This window comes from Erpetoichthys calabaricus, chromosome 17, assembly GCF_900747795.2.
Source record: "Erpetoichthys calabaricus chromosome 17, fErpCal1.3, whole genome shotgun sequence".
Lineage (NCBI taxonomy): Eukaryota > Metazoa > Chordata > Cladistia > Polypteriformes > Polypteridae > Erpetoichthys > Erpetoichthys calabaricus.
Window position 1 is genome coordinate 91,137,929 of NC_041410.2, and position 20,555 is coordinate 91,158,483.

The 20,555-nt window shown below is 43.4% G+C and overlaps 1 protein-coding gene across 2 annotated transcripts in view; it reads right to left on the bottom strand.

Moving 5' to 3' along the window:
* arnt2 (aryl-hydrocarbon receptor nuclear translocator 2) overlaps positions 1 to 20,555 on the bottom strand; it is a 229,334-nt gene that overhangs the window by 26,111 nt on the left and 182,668 nt on the right. For both annotated transcript variants that reach the window (XM_051920432.1, XM_051920431.1), the window contains exons 15-17: positions 19,853 to 19,955; positions 15,948 to 16,089; positions 6,402 to 6,567 (exon numbers count right to left, since the gene is read on the bottom strand). In XM_051920432.1, coding sequence (XP_051776392.1) covers positions 6,402 to 6,567; positions 15,948 to 16,089; positions 19,853 to 19,955 — 411 coding nt within the window. The remainder of the gene's footprint in view (positions 1 to 6,401; positions 6,568 to 15,947; positions 16,090 to 19,852; positions 19,956 to 20,555) is intronic.

Consider the following 20,555-nt stretch of genomic DNA (forward strand, 5'->3'; position numbering starts at 1 on the left):
ACGGGATAAATCCCGTCCAGTATTGATTCAAAACGGGATGCGCAATTTCATTCTCAAACGCGGCACGATTCCGTATTTTAAAGGACGGGTGGCAACCCTACAGTGCCAGGTAACCACCCATACAATCAGATTGTGATTCAGACTAGGAATGCAATGAATGTAATTACCCCGATCTACATACAAGGCGAAAGTCTTGCAACATTCAAAGATGATGGTTTGGGATAAGTACACCATACAACATAAAAGAGCTTATGAAGCCTTGAACCGAAAAAAGCAAGATCTCAGAGATCGTAAAAAAAAAAATAGGAGGTAATGTCGTTTTACTCGCTGTACATTTTAGTCAAACATTACCAGTTATTCCACGAGGGAGACCAGCAGATGAACTCAACGCGTGTTTAAAATCCATGCTTCTCCCACGCTCGGTTATATGTCGCGTGTTCTCGGGTAGGTGCACCAAAAAATGTATACATTTAAGCATGTAATGGGCAAACAAAAAATGAGGTATACCCGAAGGCACTGCAGTAGTACTTCATGTAACTTTACTTCTTAAATGTTAATGTTTTACTGTTTAATAATTTATACGCTTCTTATATGTTGTTCAAATTCTTTTATAAAAATACCACTGACAGCGCAATGCACGATAACATGGAGTGAATACACCATACGCATCTGCCCACGGCCGCCCTGGTGTGCGCAGATAGGAGTTCATTCTACAATAAAATAAAATAAAGATAAAAACAGTAAAACAATCATCACCCATAAAGCGTGTGTGTGTGTATATATGTGTATATATATATGTTGATATGTGGATGTGTATATGTATATATATATATATATATATATATATATATATATATATATATATATATATATATATATATGTAGATATGTATATATATGTGTATATGTATATGTATATATATGTTTATATGTGTGTGTGTGTATTTTATATATATAAAACACAGCAACACTCATAACAATGACAACACAATTACATTGACAATCATGTTACGTTATTTTTAAAATGTTTCCTTTTTTTTTCATAACCTCTTTAACACACTACTTCGCGGGTATTTTGCTAGTATATTATATATATACATATTATATATATATATATATATATATATATATATATATATATATATATATATATATATATATATATATATGTATGTATATGAGGGAGCGAGAGACAGAGACTTTTGGCGTAATAATCTCTAACCAACATATTCCCAGGGAGCATGCGCCCCTTGCTGGATGCACTTGATTAGGGGAAAAACTGAATTTAAATAAGTTTAGCACCAGGCTGCAACATAAAGGAATGACTAAAAAGTGCAGGCGTCTGAATACTTTGCGAATCCACTGTATGTTTATGCACACATACATTATACATACAGAGAGAGACACACACACAGCCTGCAATGTCCAAACTTAAAAAGCCATCACAGCGCAACACAAAAACAGCATGCGATCCCTCAGAAGCGAGAGTACGTTGTGTCAAATGTTAAACACAGAGAGAGTGCGATCCACCAGCTCTCCGTTTTGAGGGAGAGTGAAGCAGAGAGAAGGAGAGATGAAAGAGAAACAGATTTCAAAAGGTTATTCTGGCACCAAAGAATTTTAGCAACAGCAGGTGTTCCAGTTGTGATTGTAAAGCCAAATGCAAGCAATCAAATTTTGATAAAACGTAAAAAGACATCAAGTAAAAACAAAACACGTCGGCGTGCCTGGCTGTTTCCTAGCTGCCAGCTCGGAGCGCCTTGTCAAGTTACCTGTACACTCCACCCGTTGTTAATGTCAGCTCCGTAATTATAAGAGGTGCGGTTTGCCAAACGATCTTTCCAAAGTGTATGAGATTCGTCAAAAACGCCAGTCTGTTTACCTGTACAGAATCCATCTGTCAGTGCCTCGAGGAAAGGTTTTATTTTCCAAAATGATTTCCAACATCTGGGCAAAGTGACGGGAGAATTGTTGTCAACAAAATGCCCAAAACGCCTTTCTCTTGCTATCAGCTGTACAGAAGGCATTTCAAGAAAAGGTTTTGCCGACGAGTATGTTTTCAATTCATGCTTCCGATTACGCACAAAGCCATCCGCGCCATCGTCAGAGGACAAGTGCAGCCTAGGAACAGGTGAAATTCAGGGAGGGCAGTGTTTCTCAACCTTAATGGTTTTACGACCCAGTTTTACCTTTTTAACTTCATCGCCGACCCACAGGCAGTAATCGAAAGAGTGGCGGATCCCCCTTGGAGAAACAAGAGTGACTATCAAGTGTGTCCGGCTTACTTGTCTGAACTTATCACGACTTACAAACCTGGGCGCACATTAAGATCTCAAGATCTGCTTATGATTCCAAGAATTAATAAAATAACGGTGGGAGGTCGAGCTTTTAGCTACAGGGCCCCTAAACTGTCGAATGGTCTGCCTGCTACTATAAGAGATGCCCCTTCAGTCTCAGGCTGAAGACTCACTACTTCAGTTTAGCACACCCTGACTAGAGCTGCTGATTAACTGTACAGACTGCATCTCTGTTGTTAGTCATTAGCACTAAAACATAAGTAACATGATAGTTAGAATTTGTTACTAACCCTCACCTATTCTGTTTGTCTTCTTGGTACTCAAATGTGGCACTTGGTGCCACGGCCCACCTGCCAAGTTGTTTTGCCTGCCTAAGGTAAAGTCATCTCTGAGGGAGGATCGCAGGAATCGTGGGAAAGAGCGGTCCTTTCATCGGATTAGCGCTATTTCAGCCGTGGCATGGTCAAATGAGGTCTCCAGGACTCTAAACAAATCCAGATCATATTATGTGATATCATCTGCAGTTAAATTCTGCTCCGTACTTCTAAAATTTTTATTTTTATACTGTATTGAGGATTTGTTCTGTTCTGTGTATTGTATTGTATTCTTTTGACACGCTCTGCACGTCCACCCTACCTGACCTGGAAAGGGGTCTCTCTTTGAACTGCCTTTCCCGAGGTTTCTTCCATTTTTCCCTGTCTTCTTAGAGAGTCAAGGCTGGGGGGCTGTCAAGAGGCAGGGCCTGTTAAAGCCCATTGCGGCACTTCTTGTGTGATTTTGGGCTATACAAAAATAAATTGTATTGTATTGTACTATAAGAACATTACACAGCGTTTTTTGGCAGATCACAGTAGCTGCCCACTCGTGACCCATGTCATGGCAGTCAGTGGGCTTGACTAGATCTGGTACGCCGGACTGAGGGTTGACTACATGAACTGATGCCTCTTCTCTCCAGTGTTGCCAGTTGGGCGATTTTTCACTCCAAATTGGGCTTCTTTTTCAAATACTGTACCATTGAGGGAAAATTTAGGAGGTGGCGGGTTGCGGTTTCTGGGCTAGTTTTAATAGACGTGGGCGATATTTCAACCTCATCGATGACATCACATCGAATGGTTATTGCATGAAAATAAATGTACGGACTTGAATTCTTTCAAAGATAGGTTTGATTGATTATATTCTAGCTATCGGTTACATCGAACACTGATAAAAATTTCGGAGCATCTCATTTAATCATATCGTCATCACAGGTAAGGGGTCAAAATATGAGCGGCGGTACTGTGCAGATTGGGAAAAAGAAATGGAATCGAATTCCATTCCAGTGTCCAGCAGACACTACAACAGCTTTCTGCAAGTATCGCCGATGTGAAATTCACAACTGAAAACCACCGTCGTAACACACCTCCTCATTCTAATGCTCAAAGTCTTTTTGACGTTGGATGTGAGCCCGCAAAGCCAGTCATTGTTGACAGTTCAAATGTACATTTTCAAATGTATATTCAGAAATTTGTAATAATAATAATTGTTGCACTGCTCCATATAGTGCATGAATCCAGCTTTGGCCCAACGGTTGTTCCTATCTGCACTCCAATACCTGCAACCTGAGCAGGCGGCCGACTCGTTGCGACCCTGAATTGGATTAATGAAGGATAGCCTCAGAAGTCTTGAATTTTAATATTTTTCACAATCTTTGCATACATTCATTAGCCCCGGAAGCTCAGTTTTTTTTTAGTTAAAAATGAAAAATAATAATAATACAAAGCACTCCGCCCCCACTGGATTACAATGGCGGTCAATTGGGCACCACAGTACAAATGAAACAAAAGCCTTAAGGCCTACCAGATATGTCCAAATAATACCAAAGTTATCCTATTAGAACGTGAATTCTGCGCTAAACGATATTAAACTATCGAGACGCCCCATTCAGGTGTGCAGCCCGGAACACGAAAATGGATAGATGGATAAACGACAGCATTTACAGACTGGTAAAACCAAGCAAGAAAACCTTTAAATAAGCGGCGGCCAGAATTATTAAAACAGGGTTAGTTCAATAGGAAAGACCAGCATACATACAAAAAAATAAAATAAAACTGGGAGCAGCTGGAAAGCATCAAATAAAACTCCCTTAATGTCTCAGAGTTGAATGCGGCCGGATCCGTCAAGTTACGCTCACATGGCTTTTTATTGCCTTGTTGTCACTGGCGGGTCCCTGTTTGTACAGACTTGCAGTCCGCAAGAGCACTTAAGACGTTCACAAATAGAACTCTTAAGAACGTGCTCATTTCCCTAAAATACTTCACTTTATTGCTCTAGCAGCGTCAGTTTCATGTAATTGGATTTGGTTGCGCTCGTACAAATGAAACTTTAATACAAACATGCCAGATTAGTAACTCAATCCGTTCATTTCCTAACCCCACTTACTCAGACCTCTGGATTGTGGTGCGCTGAACATCCTAATCCTTTAGTCACAGGCGCCAAGTCAGCTTGGGATGAAGGGCACACTCAAACACACACAAACATGCCAACGCTCAGTAATACCAGGCCAGCTTTGAGGTGGCGGGTCTCCTAACAAACAAGTTTTCGGAATGAATGGCTGGGGAAGCTCGAGAACATGGAGTAAAATCACAAAGATAAGGGAAGAAGGTGTAAACTTGAGAAACTCAACTCTCTGCATGAGATATTGGGACGATGACTTAGCTGCTAGCTTGAGTCCACCAGGCAGTTGAGCTCAATGGACTGAATGGTCTCCACAAGTCTGTCAAACTTCTTATTATGTTCAGTCTCAATGTCCTTAAGGTGTGAGTAGGCAGCACTAACCATTGTGGGCCCAAACAAATCCTTAAACAGCTCAATTTATTATTTTTCCTTGAATAAAAGGTAAAAAAGGGCAGTGCATTGCCATTGGCTCACACCACAAGACATCTACGTTTGCAGATTTGCACCATGGTAAGCGTTGGTTGAGCAGCTACCACTTCTGCCCTGTCCTGGTGACGTCAACGGAGCTGTTTACTCAGCCCACCACCTCACTGCGTGGCTCCGCAACCAAATTCTATCTCTCCACAGAACAAATCCTGCCGAGTACGCCAATTGTATTGCCGTGGACTCACACCACAATCCTTCTCATTCTGTACATTTGCACAACGATAACGGATGTTGGTTGCCCACAAACCTGCAATATCTGGATTGTACCGGCCCTCAGAAGCAGTTACTTACCAGCCTGAGCTAACAGACTCTCAGCCTTGGCCATGCAGATACTGGTTCTGAACATTGCGAGGTGTCTACTCAGACCGTACCTTACTGAGCCTCTCCACCAACACACACCAACCATCCACTGAGCAAATTCTGATGTCTTTGCCAAGTGTATTGTCACTGTAATCCAGATATTGCAGGTCTGCGGGAATAAAAGGTAAAAAAGGGCAGTGCATTGCCATTGGCTCACACCACAGGACATCTACGTTTGCAGATTTGCACAGTGGTAAGCTTTGGTTGAGCAGCTACCACTTCTGTCCTGTCCTGGTGACGTCAACAGAGCTGTTTACTCAGCCCACCACCTTACTGCGTGGCTCCGTCACCAAATTCTATCTCTCCACAGAACAAATCCTGCCGACTACGCCAATTGTATTGCCATGGACTCACACCACAATCCTTCTCATTCTGTAGATTTGCACAACGATAACTGCTGTTGGTTGCCCACAAACCTGCAATATCTGGATTGTACCGGCCCTCAGAAGCAGTTACGTATCAGCCTGAGCTAACAGACTCTCAGCCTTGGCCATGCAGATACTGGTTCTGAACATTGCGAGGTGTCTACTCAGACCGTACCTTACTGAGCCTCTCCGCCAACACACACCAACCATCCACTGAGCAAATTCTGATGTCTATGCCAAGTGTATTGCCACTGTAATCCAGATATTGGAGGTCTGCGGCTGACCAGCACCAGTTACCACTGAGATGGTTCGTGGTGTGAGTCCACATAACTAGCAGATATTGCAGGTTTGCAGTTAGGGTTCTCTCACTATGAAAAGCGCTATATAAATGTAAACAATGAAAATGAAAAAAAAGCAAAGCATTGGGCGGAGTAACAACACATCATCCAGTCTGACTTACCAAAAGCCGTGTTCCGATTGGTTAAACTGGAGTAGGCGTTCCCACTGGGCGAGGAGGTGGCAGGACTGGAGAGGGGGCTGTAAGAGGATGGGTCCGCAGGGTAGCTGTGACTCGATCCGATGCCAAACGGCGATGTCTGTGCTTTCCCTGACTGAGAAGGGATTTGCTGGAATGAAAGAAAGGAAGACATGCGTGAACAAGAACCATTCATAATCGAGCAGCATTCTACCATTTCATTATAACATACAGCCAGTGATGAGCGAAAGAGACACACAGTTTTACGAAGCGGACACTGATGATTTGGAAATTAGGAAACCGCAAAAGTCACTAAAGAGGTTTGGAGGTAGAAAACAAGGAATACCGCTCCTCGAAGCCTCGTTTCACACGTCTGTATCTACCATGTGCTCTTTTTTGCAGTTTTAAGTCATATTTTCATATAAATACTTTAATGCCAAGAGATGTTGGCCACTTTCCCCTAACTCTCCTCGATTCTGTTTCTCTTGTTGGCATCTTGATGTGGCACTTGGTGCCACTGCTCTACTGCCAGCCTGTGCTGTTGTTTATTTCAGATAAAGGAGCGTTGGAATCATCAGATGGAAAGATTCTCTCAACAGATCCAGCAGCCAGCACTGACCGCACTACAGAGAACCCAGGAGTGAGTAGGTGGCCCGTGGGCCGAGGTCTCCAGGACTTGATTTTTGACTTTCTCTTTTACATTTTTAATCTCCAGCGTTATCAACTGGCCTTAGTTGATCAATTAATTAATGGAGAGTGTCACGCGGGTGGCATAGTGGCGCAGTGGTAGCGCTGCTGCCTCGCAGTTAGGAGGCCTTGGTTTCGCTTCCCGGGTCCTCCCTGCGTGGCGTTTGCATGTTCTCCCCGTGTTTGCATGGGTTTCCTCTGACAGGCCTGTAGAAAAGGCGCTATATAGGTGCCTGACCCGGCATAGAAGGACACAGAACAAAACACAAGGACTTTTTATTTTTCTTCTTCACCCGTGGGCATACGTCTTCCCCGTGACCCACAGGCAATACACAGTCCCAAAAGCACTCTTTTCCACACAACAATCTTTTCTCCTCCGCAAGCGTAGTCCTCCTCCTCCCGACCCTGGCTCTCTGAGTGGTGGTGGCTGGCCCTTTTTATAACCAACCCGGAAGCATTCCAGGTGCTTGACCTCCTTGTTCTAATTGCACTTCCGGGTGGGGCTGAAGATTTGACCAGCCGGGCTGCAGACTCCATGCAGCTCCCCCTAGTGGCCATCCGAGCCCCCAACCAGGCTGTGGAGGACTCCATCTCCCATGGAGCCATGCGCCAGGTTGAGGAATCATCGTCTGCCAGGGAGGCTGCCACCAAGCATCCCGGGGGAGGTATTGAACCATCCATGGCTGCTCCCCTGGAACAGATGCAGCAGGGGCGTCCCTGCCGGGCAGTCCAAAGACATGCAGATTAGGTGCATTGGCGATTCTAAATTGTCCCTAGTGTGTGCTTGGTGTGTGTGTGTGTGTGTGTGCCCTGTGGAGGGCTGGTGCCCTGCCCAGGATTTCTTCCTACCTTGTGCCCTGTGCTGACTGGGATTGGCTCCAGTGGACCCCCGTGACCCTGTAGTTAGGATATAGCAGGTTGGGTAATGACTGACTGGCTGAAAGTGTCATGCATGCACATCAGAAGATCTCCTATTGGGCTCTGTTGAGGTATGTAATAACCCACCGAGACGAGAGGGGGCGCTTACTGCTAACACTGTCTTCTCTTTTTCTCTCTGCAGCACCGAGAAACCACCCAGTGAGGGCACCTGACTCCACCCAATCCATAAAAGTGCCAGAAGCCCAGAAGGAGGCGTCATCTGCTGGGTGGACGAAGCGCTAGATGGAGCTCCCCTTAAAGCGACTATTTCTTTTGCCACAGAAGCCTGAGCAATTTACACCGGGATGCCCCGAATGGCGCCTGTGGCAGACGGCTGGGGACCCTACCCAGCCGGGACGCCTGGACGGTCCACGAGAGGGACAATACCTCCCCTGGGCCATGTGAGGGCAGCCGCCCTGGTCTGCTTGGGGGTCACTGGAACAGAGCTGGGAAGCTCATCCCTGTGGGAGGACGTGGCCCCCGCCAGGGGGTGCCCGGACGTTTCTAGGACCCTGGATGGCAGCACTTCTGCCACACCAGGAAGTGCTGCCTGAAGAAATCTCAGGGGCACCCTGGGTGCTCATCTAAAGGGACTGTGCCTCACCCGGACCACGAGAGGGCAGCAGCCTTGGTTGGTATGGGGGCCACGGGAATTGAGCATGGGAGCTCAACCCTTTCGGGGCCCGTGGCCACTGCCAGGGGGCGCCCGGACGATTAAGGAGCTCTGGACACCAGCACTTCGGAATACCAGGGGCGCCCGGACGTTTCTGGGACCCTGGATGGCAGCACTTCCACCACACCAGGAAGTGTCATTGGACAGAGCACCTGGAGCCCTTCTGGGTAATTAAAAATGGGGTCGCCTCCCTCCAGTAGACGAGCTGGAGTCGGGCAGAAGAAGGCGACGATCGGGAGTGAGGAGGAAAGGCCAAAGAGCAAAGGGTGTTTAGTGCTGGAGCACTGTGTGTGCGCAGGACTTGGACTTTGGGGACCTTGTAAATAAAATGTGTGTGTTTTTTAGAACTGCCAGTGTGCGTCTGTTTGTGTCCGGGCTGTCTTCTCACATACCCAAAATTTTGATCTGGCAGTCCATCGTTCACACACCCGCCCACGACAGATAGTGCTGGACTCCATTAACGTCGAATCAGTTTCTACCTTGTTCTGCGTGGGTTTTAAGAAATCTGCAAGTCTATGTGTGCCAGTTCTGTATTTAGAAATTAGTATAATCTTCACTTGTATTTTAACTGAGAATTGTTCAGTGCCCTCTGTGCCCACATTCAGTGACGAGCGCTATTCAATGTCAATTTACTTATTTATAGAGAACATTTGAAACAATACCAGCAATGCTGAAGCCAAAATGCTTTACATAGAACATACAATAGGCATAAAAGTAAATCTATTATATAAAAAAATCCTGGGACGAGACAACACTTTTTATCCAGGGATGAGACGTGACTTTTTCAGAGACATCATTTCAACTCCTGCAAGACGAGACTTTGTGCCAAGAGATTTAAACACGTCCGGGGCCGGATATAAAAGACAAAGAGTAGAAGATAAAGTAGAACGTCGTAAAGAGGTTCAAAAACGTTGGTGCGATACACATGCAGAGCAGGTTAGAGATTATGAAAGTACTAACATTTGAAAGTGTCAAAAAACTGATAGTAAAGATCGCATGAGCGCAAACAAATGGAAATTATTACTCGGTGAAATAACAGAACAGCAAAAAGAAATCGAATGTATGGACATAGGTGATATGACAGAAGTATGTAGATATTGTTCTGCTTTAAAGTTTAAGTCGGAGACGTGTAGATCGTCTAATTCGTATTGCCATCTGGGAAAAAATAGTGTTTCTTCCCAATGAAGAGGGGTATCCGTGAGAAATAAAAGATTTGTTATTTGGTGAAAGTGAAATTCATAAACACTACAGGCAAAATATCCGAACCTACAATAATCTGTTCGCATTCTCATCATTCAATGCTCAAAATGTAGATTTACACAATTCAGGACCACACGCTATGAGAATCTGCGGTCCCACAAAAATTAAAGCTACGACAAGTTTAATTTCAAAGAAACCACAATTTGGTCACGTTTATGTTTGTGATCGCGGAGAAGCGATGCAACATTGAATCGAAAGAGTTAAACGATCGGACGTATTAGAAATTCTACAGCCAATAATGGATACACACCCATACGTCCAAAAGTATCTCACCTTACACGAAATTTATCTGAAAAATACGGACAAAGAGGTTTTCTTGGATTTCTATATGAACCCGAAAGATCACGCTCGCATATCTCTTATACTGTATATACAGTGGAACCTCGGTTTGTGAGTAACTTGGTTTACGAGTGTTTTGCAAGACGAGCAAAAATTTTTCATAAATTTTGACTTGATAAACGAGCGAGGTCTTGCAGTACGAGTAGTATGTATACGCTTTGTCTGCTGAGTGTCATGTGATCACAACTGAGCTGATGGTTCTTCTCTCTCTCTCGCTGCGGGATTGTGGGTAATCGTCTCCTATTCTCCGTCTGAGTCAGCGTGCCTCACTCATATAGTCAACATCTGTACGAGCGTATACTGTTTACTGCAGCATTAGCATTGTGACTGTGTGTGCGCGCACGCGTGTGTGTATGTGTGTGTGATCGCTCGTTCGTGTGTGTGTGCATATGCGCGTTCGTGTGTGTGTGTGTGTGTGTGTGTGCTCATGCGCGCGTGTGTGCTGTGACGTGCGAGTCCCCGTCTTGCACCCTAAAACACGAAGCTGAGTCTCATTACTTTAGCAACACCAGCTTTATTTAGCTTGAAACAGCAACAGCGCGGTTATTTATACACAGACACAGCAGTTAGACAGGGCCCTGCACATTTATAACGTTCCTTGTATCACCCATCGACGGCAGGCACTTATAGCGTGTCCCCGATCTTTTCGGATTCGCTTTTACGGAGAACTGCTACAGCACTGGGAGACTGCGATTGCTTTGGGACGCTCTTCTGCATGTCGTCCCATTGGGTGGAATCCCACAAGAGTTTAGAAACTCACTCACACCAGCCATGATTCTTTTCAAAGGTAAAGTGCAAGTTAATTTGTTTTATGTATTTTTACTTTATATTTTGTATTAATCATTTTTATACGAATAGTTTTGGGTTGTTGAACAAATCATCTGAGTTTCCATTATTTCTTATGGGGAAATTCACTTTGATATACGAGTGCTTTGGACTACGAGCACGTTTCCGGAACGAATTATGCTTGCAAACCGAGGTTCCACTGTATTTCTCTTCTGGTTCGTCCTGCTTCCACTTCAAAACCGGTCCCGCCCACACGCAGCCGACATGGCATTTCTCGATTCCTATTCGTCCTCTTCCATGTCATGCACTATACTGGCCTGCTGAGCGTAATACAACCAACAAGTACTCGCGGTGCTGCCACGACGGTAAAGTAGCTTTACCACCTTTGCGGGAGCCACCTGTGTCTTTACAACAGCTTCTTACACAGCAAACATCAGAAGCTAAAAATTATTGTGAACACATTCGAGAATACAACTCTTCTCTAGCGTTTGCTTCCATGGGTGCACAGATAACTCAACCTCCTGGCCACGTACCAAACTGTTTTAAAATACACAGACAAATTTATCACCAAATCTCTCCACTATACGCTAACACTTCTACCTCTCCAGGATATGGACAGTTGTATGTTTTTGACACAGCGCAAGCTACTGAAGTACGCTAACATAATAAAGCAAACTCTGCATGCAGTGAAAATGTACTTCTCCAGCTAGATTCCATTCTCAGAACCATCAACCCCTTCGCTAAATCATACAAACACATGCATGAAATCACTCAGTCCAATCCACCAGCATCTGTACGAATGGTTTTCAAGAAAAACCCTGGGCAGGATTTACGACGATACAATGCCCCGACATGTCACACCGATGTTGCAGAGATTTTCGTTGGAGAAGATGGCGAACCACCTGCCAAAAGGGACATTTGCATCTACCCCATAGGCAACTCCTGTAAACAGATTTCCACGCTCAATATGAATTGCGATCTTATGGTTTACGCACTTTTATGCCCTTACGGAGACATTGGCTGGCACAAAGATTTACAACATGTTCCCGATAAAAGAACCGCCAAGCGAATAAGGCTTACTCAATGCCAATTGTACGCGTACAGATTAGCAATGAGGAATACATTTAGTATTTTACCCTCCAGGGGCAAACTATTCCAACAGTACGTTGTAGATGCGTATGTGAAAACAGAGGCCGCGCGTCTCAACTATCTCAGATTACATCTACAAGATCTGCGCGTCAAACTATCAGACGCACTGCAAGCAAACGTTGAAAATAACAACATACATGTAGACAAAATGATCATATTACCGTCTACATTTCCAGGAAGACCAAGATACATGCAACAAAACTATCAGGATGCCATGGCCATAGTACGTAAATTCGGAAAGCCCGATTTATTTATCACTTTCACATGTAATCCTGCTTGGCCGGAAATTCTACATGCACACTGCGTCTTTCAAGAAGTATTTATTTCTTGATTTCTGCAATTCCTTTCTCACCGTTTTCCATTCCTATACACCGTATGCTACGGCGGACGTCGGCTAGTATGTAATAAACCAACATGTGATGAATTGTCAGCGATAATAGTCTCGAAAGACGGAGATATCAAAGACAGAGTTGATATTTGTGCAAGCAGCAGAACCAAGAAATGACAAGCGCGTTGGGCCCACACGGGGGTTGGCGAGCAAAGTGAGCATGGGGGCAGAGCCCCCTAGTAGAATAAAATACAATAAAACATAATATAACCAACAGTAAATAGAAATAAACCACTGACTAAGAGGGTAGAATTACCAGTATCACTGAAGATCACGGAAAGCTAGAGAATAAAAATGTATCTTCAGTCTAGTTTTAAACAGGTCAACTGAGGGGGACTCCTTAATGTAGTAAGGTAAAGAATTTAACAGTCAAGGTGCAGTGGCCACAAAAGCCGTGTCCTCCTTAGTTTTACACTTCGTACGAGCGACCACAAGAGACGACGGACCACTAGATCTAAACTCTCTGCATGGCTGGTGTATAACACACAGTTCGAATAGACAGACCATAGCATATCCATGTAGTGATTTTATAAAACAGCAGCAAAATTTTAAAGTCAGTTCTGAAACTAAGTGGCAGCCAGTGTAACGAGGCTAAAATTGGAGTTCCAGAGGCCCCAACCAAAAAACGAGCAGCAGCCTTCTGAACCAACTGCTACCCGAGTATCTTTACTGAGCCCAGAATACAACGAGCTGCAGTAATCAAGCCGAGAAAAGATAAAAGCACGAGCACAAAAGTAAGTTGTTTTATATTTTAAAGTGCTTAAACGACGAACTATAGCTTGTAGATCAGGGGTTTCTGTAATATAATCAAAAGCAGACCACATCTCTCAGCAGCATCACCGATCATGTTATTAAGCATTTGTTTCACATTTGTAGCCATCGTATTTGAGTAAATAGCCAGGCAATTTCATCCTGTGCGATTTCTGATCAAAAACGTTATGTTTCATAAGCACATCAACATTCATTTGGTACATTTCTCCTTTACTTGTGTTATGGAATCGTGACTCACACTTTTAGCACTAGCAGTAGCACCACTAGCTCCTTCACCGGGAACTCGTGAGCTCCTCACTGAATATTTCTCAGTTAAACAACCAGGATCTTCAGCTGGCTCAGAAGAATACATGATTTGTGCTGTTTCAGTTCTGGTAACTCCAGCTGTAGTGACTGCACTTCCATTTAACGGACAAATAGTATAAGGTTCTACTTCTTTACTTAGTAAATTAAAATGTACTGGTCGCCGAGCTGTAGGCTTTGGATCAAAATTTGGAAAAACAATTTTGTCATCTGTTGTTAACTGACATTCTCCTTTTATTAATTCTGTCATTTTTTGGCAAATCCATGTCTTCCAGGGAGGAGGACATTGAGGATATTTGTAAACATGATGCATACGCCACACGCCATTATAGCTAAAACGTCTACATCACATTCAGCAAAGCAGTCTCGATTGCAACAAGCAACCTTTAAGCATAAGCCATTCCAAAATAATTCATTATCACTAAAACATCCAGCTAATGGTGGTGTATGCATATTTGGAAAGTTAACAACAAATCTATGAGATATTTAAAAATGGAAAAAAAAAATCATTAGAAATTTCCATTACCGTATATACCCAAAATGCACTTAAAAACGTCACCCTCGGCTTATATTCGAGTCAGGTCCCGCTGCGAGTGAGAGAGAGCGAGAGAGAGAGACAGACAGACAGACAGACACACACGTGAGAGAGAGATACACTCGTGCGACAGACACACACACGCACGTGTGCCGCGAGAGAGAGACACACACACACGCGCAGCGCCGCGAGAGAGAGACACACACACATATATGTGCACCGCGCGAGACAGAGAGACACACACGCACACACGCGCAGCACCGCAAGAGAGAGAGACACACACACACGTGCGCCACGCAAGAGAGACACACACACACGTGCACCGCAAGAGAGAGAGACACACACACACGTGCCATACGAGAGAGAGAGCGAGAGGGAGGGCTGGCCGCATAAGGCAGAGAAGGCAGTTAAAGAATGCACCAGGCTTGTTTTTAAAGATTTAAATTAATGTACGGTAATTTTATTGGTATTTATTTTGATTATTGAAACTTACCAGTAGCTGCTGCATTTCCCACCCTAGGCTTATACTCGAGTCAGTACGTTTTTCCAGTTTTTGTAGGTAAAATTAGGTACCTCGGCTTATATTCGGGTCGGCTTATACTCGAGTATATATGGTATTTATTTATTAAATATAATATAAACACTTTTTCAATTGGTATAAAGAAGCACAATTGCGCTGTCAGCAATCACATGTTGACTCGGCAAAGTCAAAGGCGCAAATGATAAAGTACTTCCTGATTCTAACCTATATAGCGCCCGCCGTCATCTAATTTGCATACCCATAAGTTTTCAAAATTCCATACACGCGCTTTTTTAAGCCTGCACCTTTTTGAAATGTATTACTTCATCTGTTTTTGAGATTTGAATTTTTAAAAATGGTGGCCAGAAATGTCCACACATGGTCATCAAAGTGTGTCAGTGCTATGTCATGGGTGTGGTCATGTGACCTATGTTTGGCACGGAGCCAAGGGCCTAGGGTTAAAACAGTTTTGCAAAGTCAGCCCCGGTGGGCTGCAGAACCTGCAGGTTTTTGTTCCAACTGACTTTCACAATGAGGAATCAATTGTAGTAACATTTGTATGCTTCACTTTAGTGGTCTCGCTTGTTTGGATTCCCCACCCCGATTGGATTACTTTAGTGTTAAATGGCTGCAGTCACTTGCTGTAATGTCTGCTTTTGAGCAATAAGACACAAATGACAAAGCAAGCAGCCGTGATCCATCTCACTTGTTTCCATTTCCACCTGTGTCTGTTTTCATCGTGGACTTAGCGGAATATCTGGAAGGAAGCCGAAGAGCAAAAACTGAAGGGCTGACAATCCCCTCGCCCACCTCAGGCTGTGAATCATTTGGATGACACCCATGGGAAGGAAATCATCTACAACATAAGAAGAACCTGCCATGGTTGAATGAAAACACTAGCAAGCCATAAAGTCAAATAAGACGTGGATTCTAATTCATCAGCTGCTACGGCCCACCGGGACCGATTTAACAGACGTCAGATAAACACTCAAAAATGCATATCCGGGACGGGCGCAGTGACTAAACAGTATGGCTGTGACCCAGTAAACCACATGGTGGTGACCATATAAACAACAGAACCCAAAATGGCAACCCTAGAATATTATTAAAAATAAGCAACTAATTTAAACGTAAAATGAACCTTCAGGTTAAGAAAATGCACCCATTTATTGATCTGTCATTAAGCATCAAGAATGACTTACCTGTCCCGAAAACGGCGGGCGGCTTCCAGTCCAGGGCACCTGACCCGGGTTCAGCTGCCTGGAGATCTGCGCCAAATTCTGGCCTCCTGCAGAGGATGACGGTTGAATGTCATTCACACCTGGCACGTGGATAACTGAGGAACTTCAGGTTTGGAAAACAAGAAGAAAAAAAAAAATATATATATATAAATGAAGGACCACCATAGTGAAAAATCCAAAATGTACTCAGAAACTCTGACTAACCCATAATGACAAAGTGAAAAGCAGTTTTCAGAAAGGCTTACAAATTTATTAACAACTCAAAAACTGACATCTGTTATTCTTAAATGTACCTCTGTCTACTGTATGTCTGTCCAGCTGTCTGTTTTGTTGTGAGTGCTATGGTGGACAGACTAGTGACCCAAACAGGAGAGATGCCACTTTCTTGCCAATTTATCTAATTTTTAAAACTTGACTACTACACTATGCTATCTATCCATCCTATATAATGTTTTTCTTGTTGATCTATATAAATTTTTAATCTTGCCTACTACACCATCTATCTATCTATCTATCTATCTGTTGTGGCAGACACCCTTGTGATGGAAGGACCGGGGGAGACAGCATTTGCGAATTACTATCTCCCCTGGGACACTAGAGGGTAACCCTCCTGGGTTGCTGTGGCACCATAGATTCCCACAGGGCACACTGCCAGTTGGAGTTTGGTGCAGCCCTTTGGGGTTCTGTGGGGGCAGCCAGGGGGAGCTGTAGAGCCTTTTCTTGAACTTCCATTACACCTGGGAGCGATTCCAGGTAACACTAATGAACCACCTGGAGCACTCCCAGGAGCAACATAAAAGGGGCCGTCTAACTCCTTTCGGGGAGCCAGAGTCGGGAGGAGGTGGATGCAGCTTGCTGGGAAGGGAGTGGAGGTGGAACAGAAGAGAAGAGAAGAGAAGAGAAGAGAAAAGAAAAGGACTGTACTATTGATTTGGTGCTTGGTTGTGCTGTGCTGTGGGGAGCAAAGTTAAAGCGCTGCCTCACATGAATAAAATGGACTTGAACTTGTGTCGGCCTGTCTGTGTTGGGTAGGGTGGCTGGTACGCCCCTTGGTGGTCCACACTATCTATCTATTTATGTGTTGTCATGCAGGGCTGTCTGAGGATCCACTTCCAGCCTCATATTATAATTAACAATTTAACAAGATTTTTAATCTTGCCTACTACACCATCTATATATCTATCTATCTTGTCTACTATATTAAATATTTTCTATCTATCTTTATTATAATTGTCAATTTATCAGTATTTTTAATCTTGCCTACTAAACTATCTATCATATAGTGCTTTTCATATCTATCTATCTATCTATCTATCTATCTATCTATCTTGCTATCTATCTATCTATCTATCTATCTATCTATCTATCTATCTATCTATCTATCTATCTATCTATCTATCTATCTATCTATCTATCTATCTAATACAATGCCTTTCTTTTTAATCTATAAGTTTATTGTTAATCAACATTTTTAATCGTGCCTACTATACCATCTATCTATCTATTGTATATGAATTTCTTGTTAATCTATGTAGTTTTAATATTATATATCTATCTATCTATCTTTGCTGGTCTCTCATCTTTTTTTCCACTCTGCTTGAAGTCTTTAGATCAGGGGTCCCCAACTCCGGTCCTGGAGGGCCCCACTGGCTGCAGGTTTTCATTCTCACCCTTTTCTTAATGAGTGACCTGTTTTTGCTGCTAATTAACTTCTTTTGAATTCATTTTATTTGACTTGCTCTTGAAGACTCAGACCCCTTAACTGTTTCTTTTCTGTTAATTAGCATCCAAACATCCATCCATCCATCCATTTTCCAACCCGCTGAATCCAAACACAGGGTCACGGGGGTCTGCTGGAGCCAATATCCAAACAATAATGAGATACCAAATGAGCCAAAACAACTGGTGTCCATCACACAGTATCTGAAAATAAAGAAAGATGAAGGCCTCGGGAATGCTGATCTGCTCAGGTCCACAAAACATTAGTGGTGCTCATAGAAAAGAGAAAATCAACAATTGTGGAAATGTCTGCCATTGCACAAGGAGAGCAGCAACAAGCCATGGAATTAAAGAACGAGTTTAACTAACGACAAGACTCGGTGTCTAATTAATCAGCTGGTTGGAGTGCAATTGGTGGGAGTTTGAGGCCCTGACTTAGGTGGTCTTCTGTTGGCTCACTCACTTCACATTTCATGTCTCTTTGGGTGCCACTTAACTTTTTCTGAGGGAAAAAATGAATTTAATCCATTTTGGAATAAGGCTGTAACATAACAAAATGTGGAAAAAGTGATGCGCTGTGAATACTTTCTGGATGCACTGTATCTATTTATCTATCATATAGTGCTTTTCATATCTATAAATCCATCCATTATCCAACCCACTATATCCTAACTACAGGGTCACGGGGGTCTGCTGGAGCCAATCCCAGGCAACACAGGGCACAAGGCAGGAAACAAACTACGGGCAGTGCGCCAGCCCACCACAGGCTTTTCATATCTATGTATCTATCATATAGTGCTTTTCATATCTATCTATCTATCTATCTATCTATCTATCTATCTATCTATCTATCTATCTATCTATCTATCTATCTATCTATCTCTCTGTTGTCATGCAGGGCTGTCTGAGGATCCTCTTCCAGCCTCAAATAAAGGTACGCAATACCAATCTGGGACAGAAGAGAGCACCGTCAATAAGGGTATCATTTCTTTTTTACCTAAGCAGTTCTGAGATGAAGCCCAATGAGGACAGCTAATCCCTACCCGCTACACCCCTAAGAAACCCTGGCTCCTCTGGCTGGGACCATATAAGACTAGGAGGCTCTGTAAGATGGCAGCATGGGCATGTATTTTGCCTGTTTTTTGTTGTGCCACCATGCGCTCATTTTTATTCTGTTTTTTGAACTTTGGCAATAAACGGGGTGGCCCAGTTGGCATGATGACAGGTACTGACAATGCCTGGGATAACAAGCAGCAGTTTGTACCACTCAGTTGAAGTGCCAGCTGCTGACTGAGCTCCTTACCTGTCCCTGAGCTTGCTGCACAGGTTCTGTGTGCTGCTGGTTACATTTGGGGAGATGTGCCCACTGAAGCACAAAATGATGGTGGCAAAGTCTGTAATGTGCAGTATTATTACTCACAGTTAGTCACGACTGCTATGCATTCACCTGTGTCACAGTTAGTTTGCTTCGTTCATAAGAAAAACAATGGAAATTGTGAGATAAAAATTCACTGAAATTTAGCTGAAAAGAAACATTTGGAGGTTTGGGGGTTTGATGTGCTTGTTTATATCTACAGGACTGGTTTAACCCCACAGCTGCCTGTGTTTTATATTTTATATTTACTACCAATGTTTGTTGCTTATGCAGATATGTACAAGGTTGCAGCACCACTCAAAGTAGAAAGGGGGTGCTGTTGCTAATCGCTCCTCCTTTCTCATCGGAGGACTACTGACCCACTTCTGCAACCATCCTGAAGCTCCGCCCATTTCCAGGCCGACAATATTTAACAAATAAGCCCACCGAAAGCGGGCATTCAGTATGGACCCAGAGATCGAGACGACAAGAGTTCTCTGGCCCACCTCATCAGTCTTTTCTTGTTTGGCACCCTTGTTTGCCGTTTATTTTTTTGGGCCTTTAGTCAACCCTGCATTTAAATGGGGTTACGGGCTGGTAACCCAACCTTCTTCTGTTCCTATATTTACAACACAAACTTTATCAGTTGGCAGCTTGGAAAAACTTCACATAGTTAATTATGCCAGTGATAAGATTACAGAAACAAGCAAAGCTCAAACAAATCAGATTATGCAAATATCAATTTCACTAGCAAGAGCATCTGTAGAGAACCACTCTGAAAAATATAAAATACCTGAAACTTTTTCCTGAATGTCCAGGCTGAAACGGGCTGCCTTGAGAATAAAGTTGCTGGCTTCCTGCATTTGAGGATGAGGCCATCATTTTCTTGTCACCTGCTGAAAGATGAACATGAGCTTAATCTAAGATTTTCACATACAAAACAAAACAGGCAGACAAAAGTACAAGGAGGGCATCTGATTTCACTCACTTAACTCACATTTGTCAACGTCCGTCACACTTCATGCACGAGAGTAAATCAAAAAAGTAAGTGCAATTTGAAAATGACACGGTAACTGCAACAGATAGAAGCTGACGCAAATACGACACGTTCACAAGGGATTATGGGTAGTTCAAGCACGCACAGTGCACAGCCCTGATGTTAGCCGAGTTGAAGACAAGGTCAGCTGAACAGGGACGGGCAGACAGGCCGCTAGAAGACTGCACTGTCGTTAAAGAACGTGTCGGGGACACAGGGAGTGAATAATAAAATGGCTTTCTTGTCAATTTATCTGAATTTTTAATCTTGCCTAATACACTATCTATATTATAATTGTCAATTTATCAAGATTTTTAATCTTGCCTACTACACTATCTATCTATCTATACTAATAAAAGGCAAAGCCCTCACTGACTGACTGACTGACTGACTGACTGACTGACTGACTGACTCACTCACTCACTCACTCACTCATCACTAATTCTCCAACTTCCCGTGT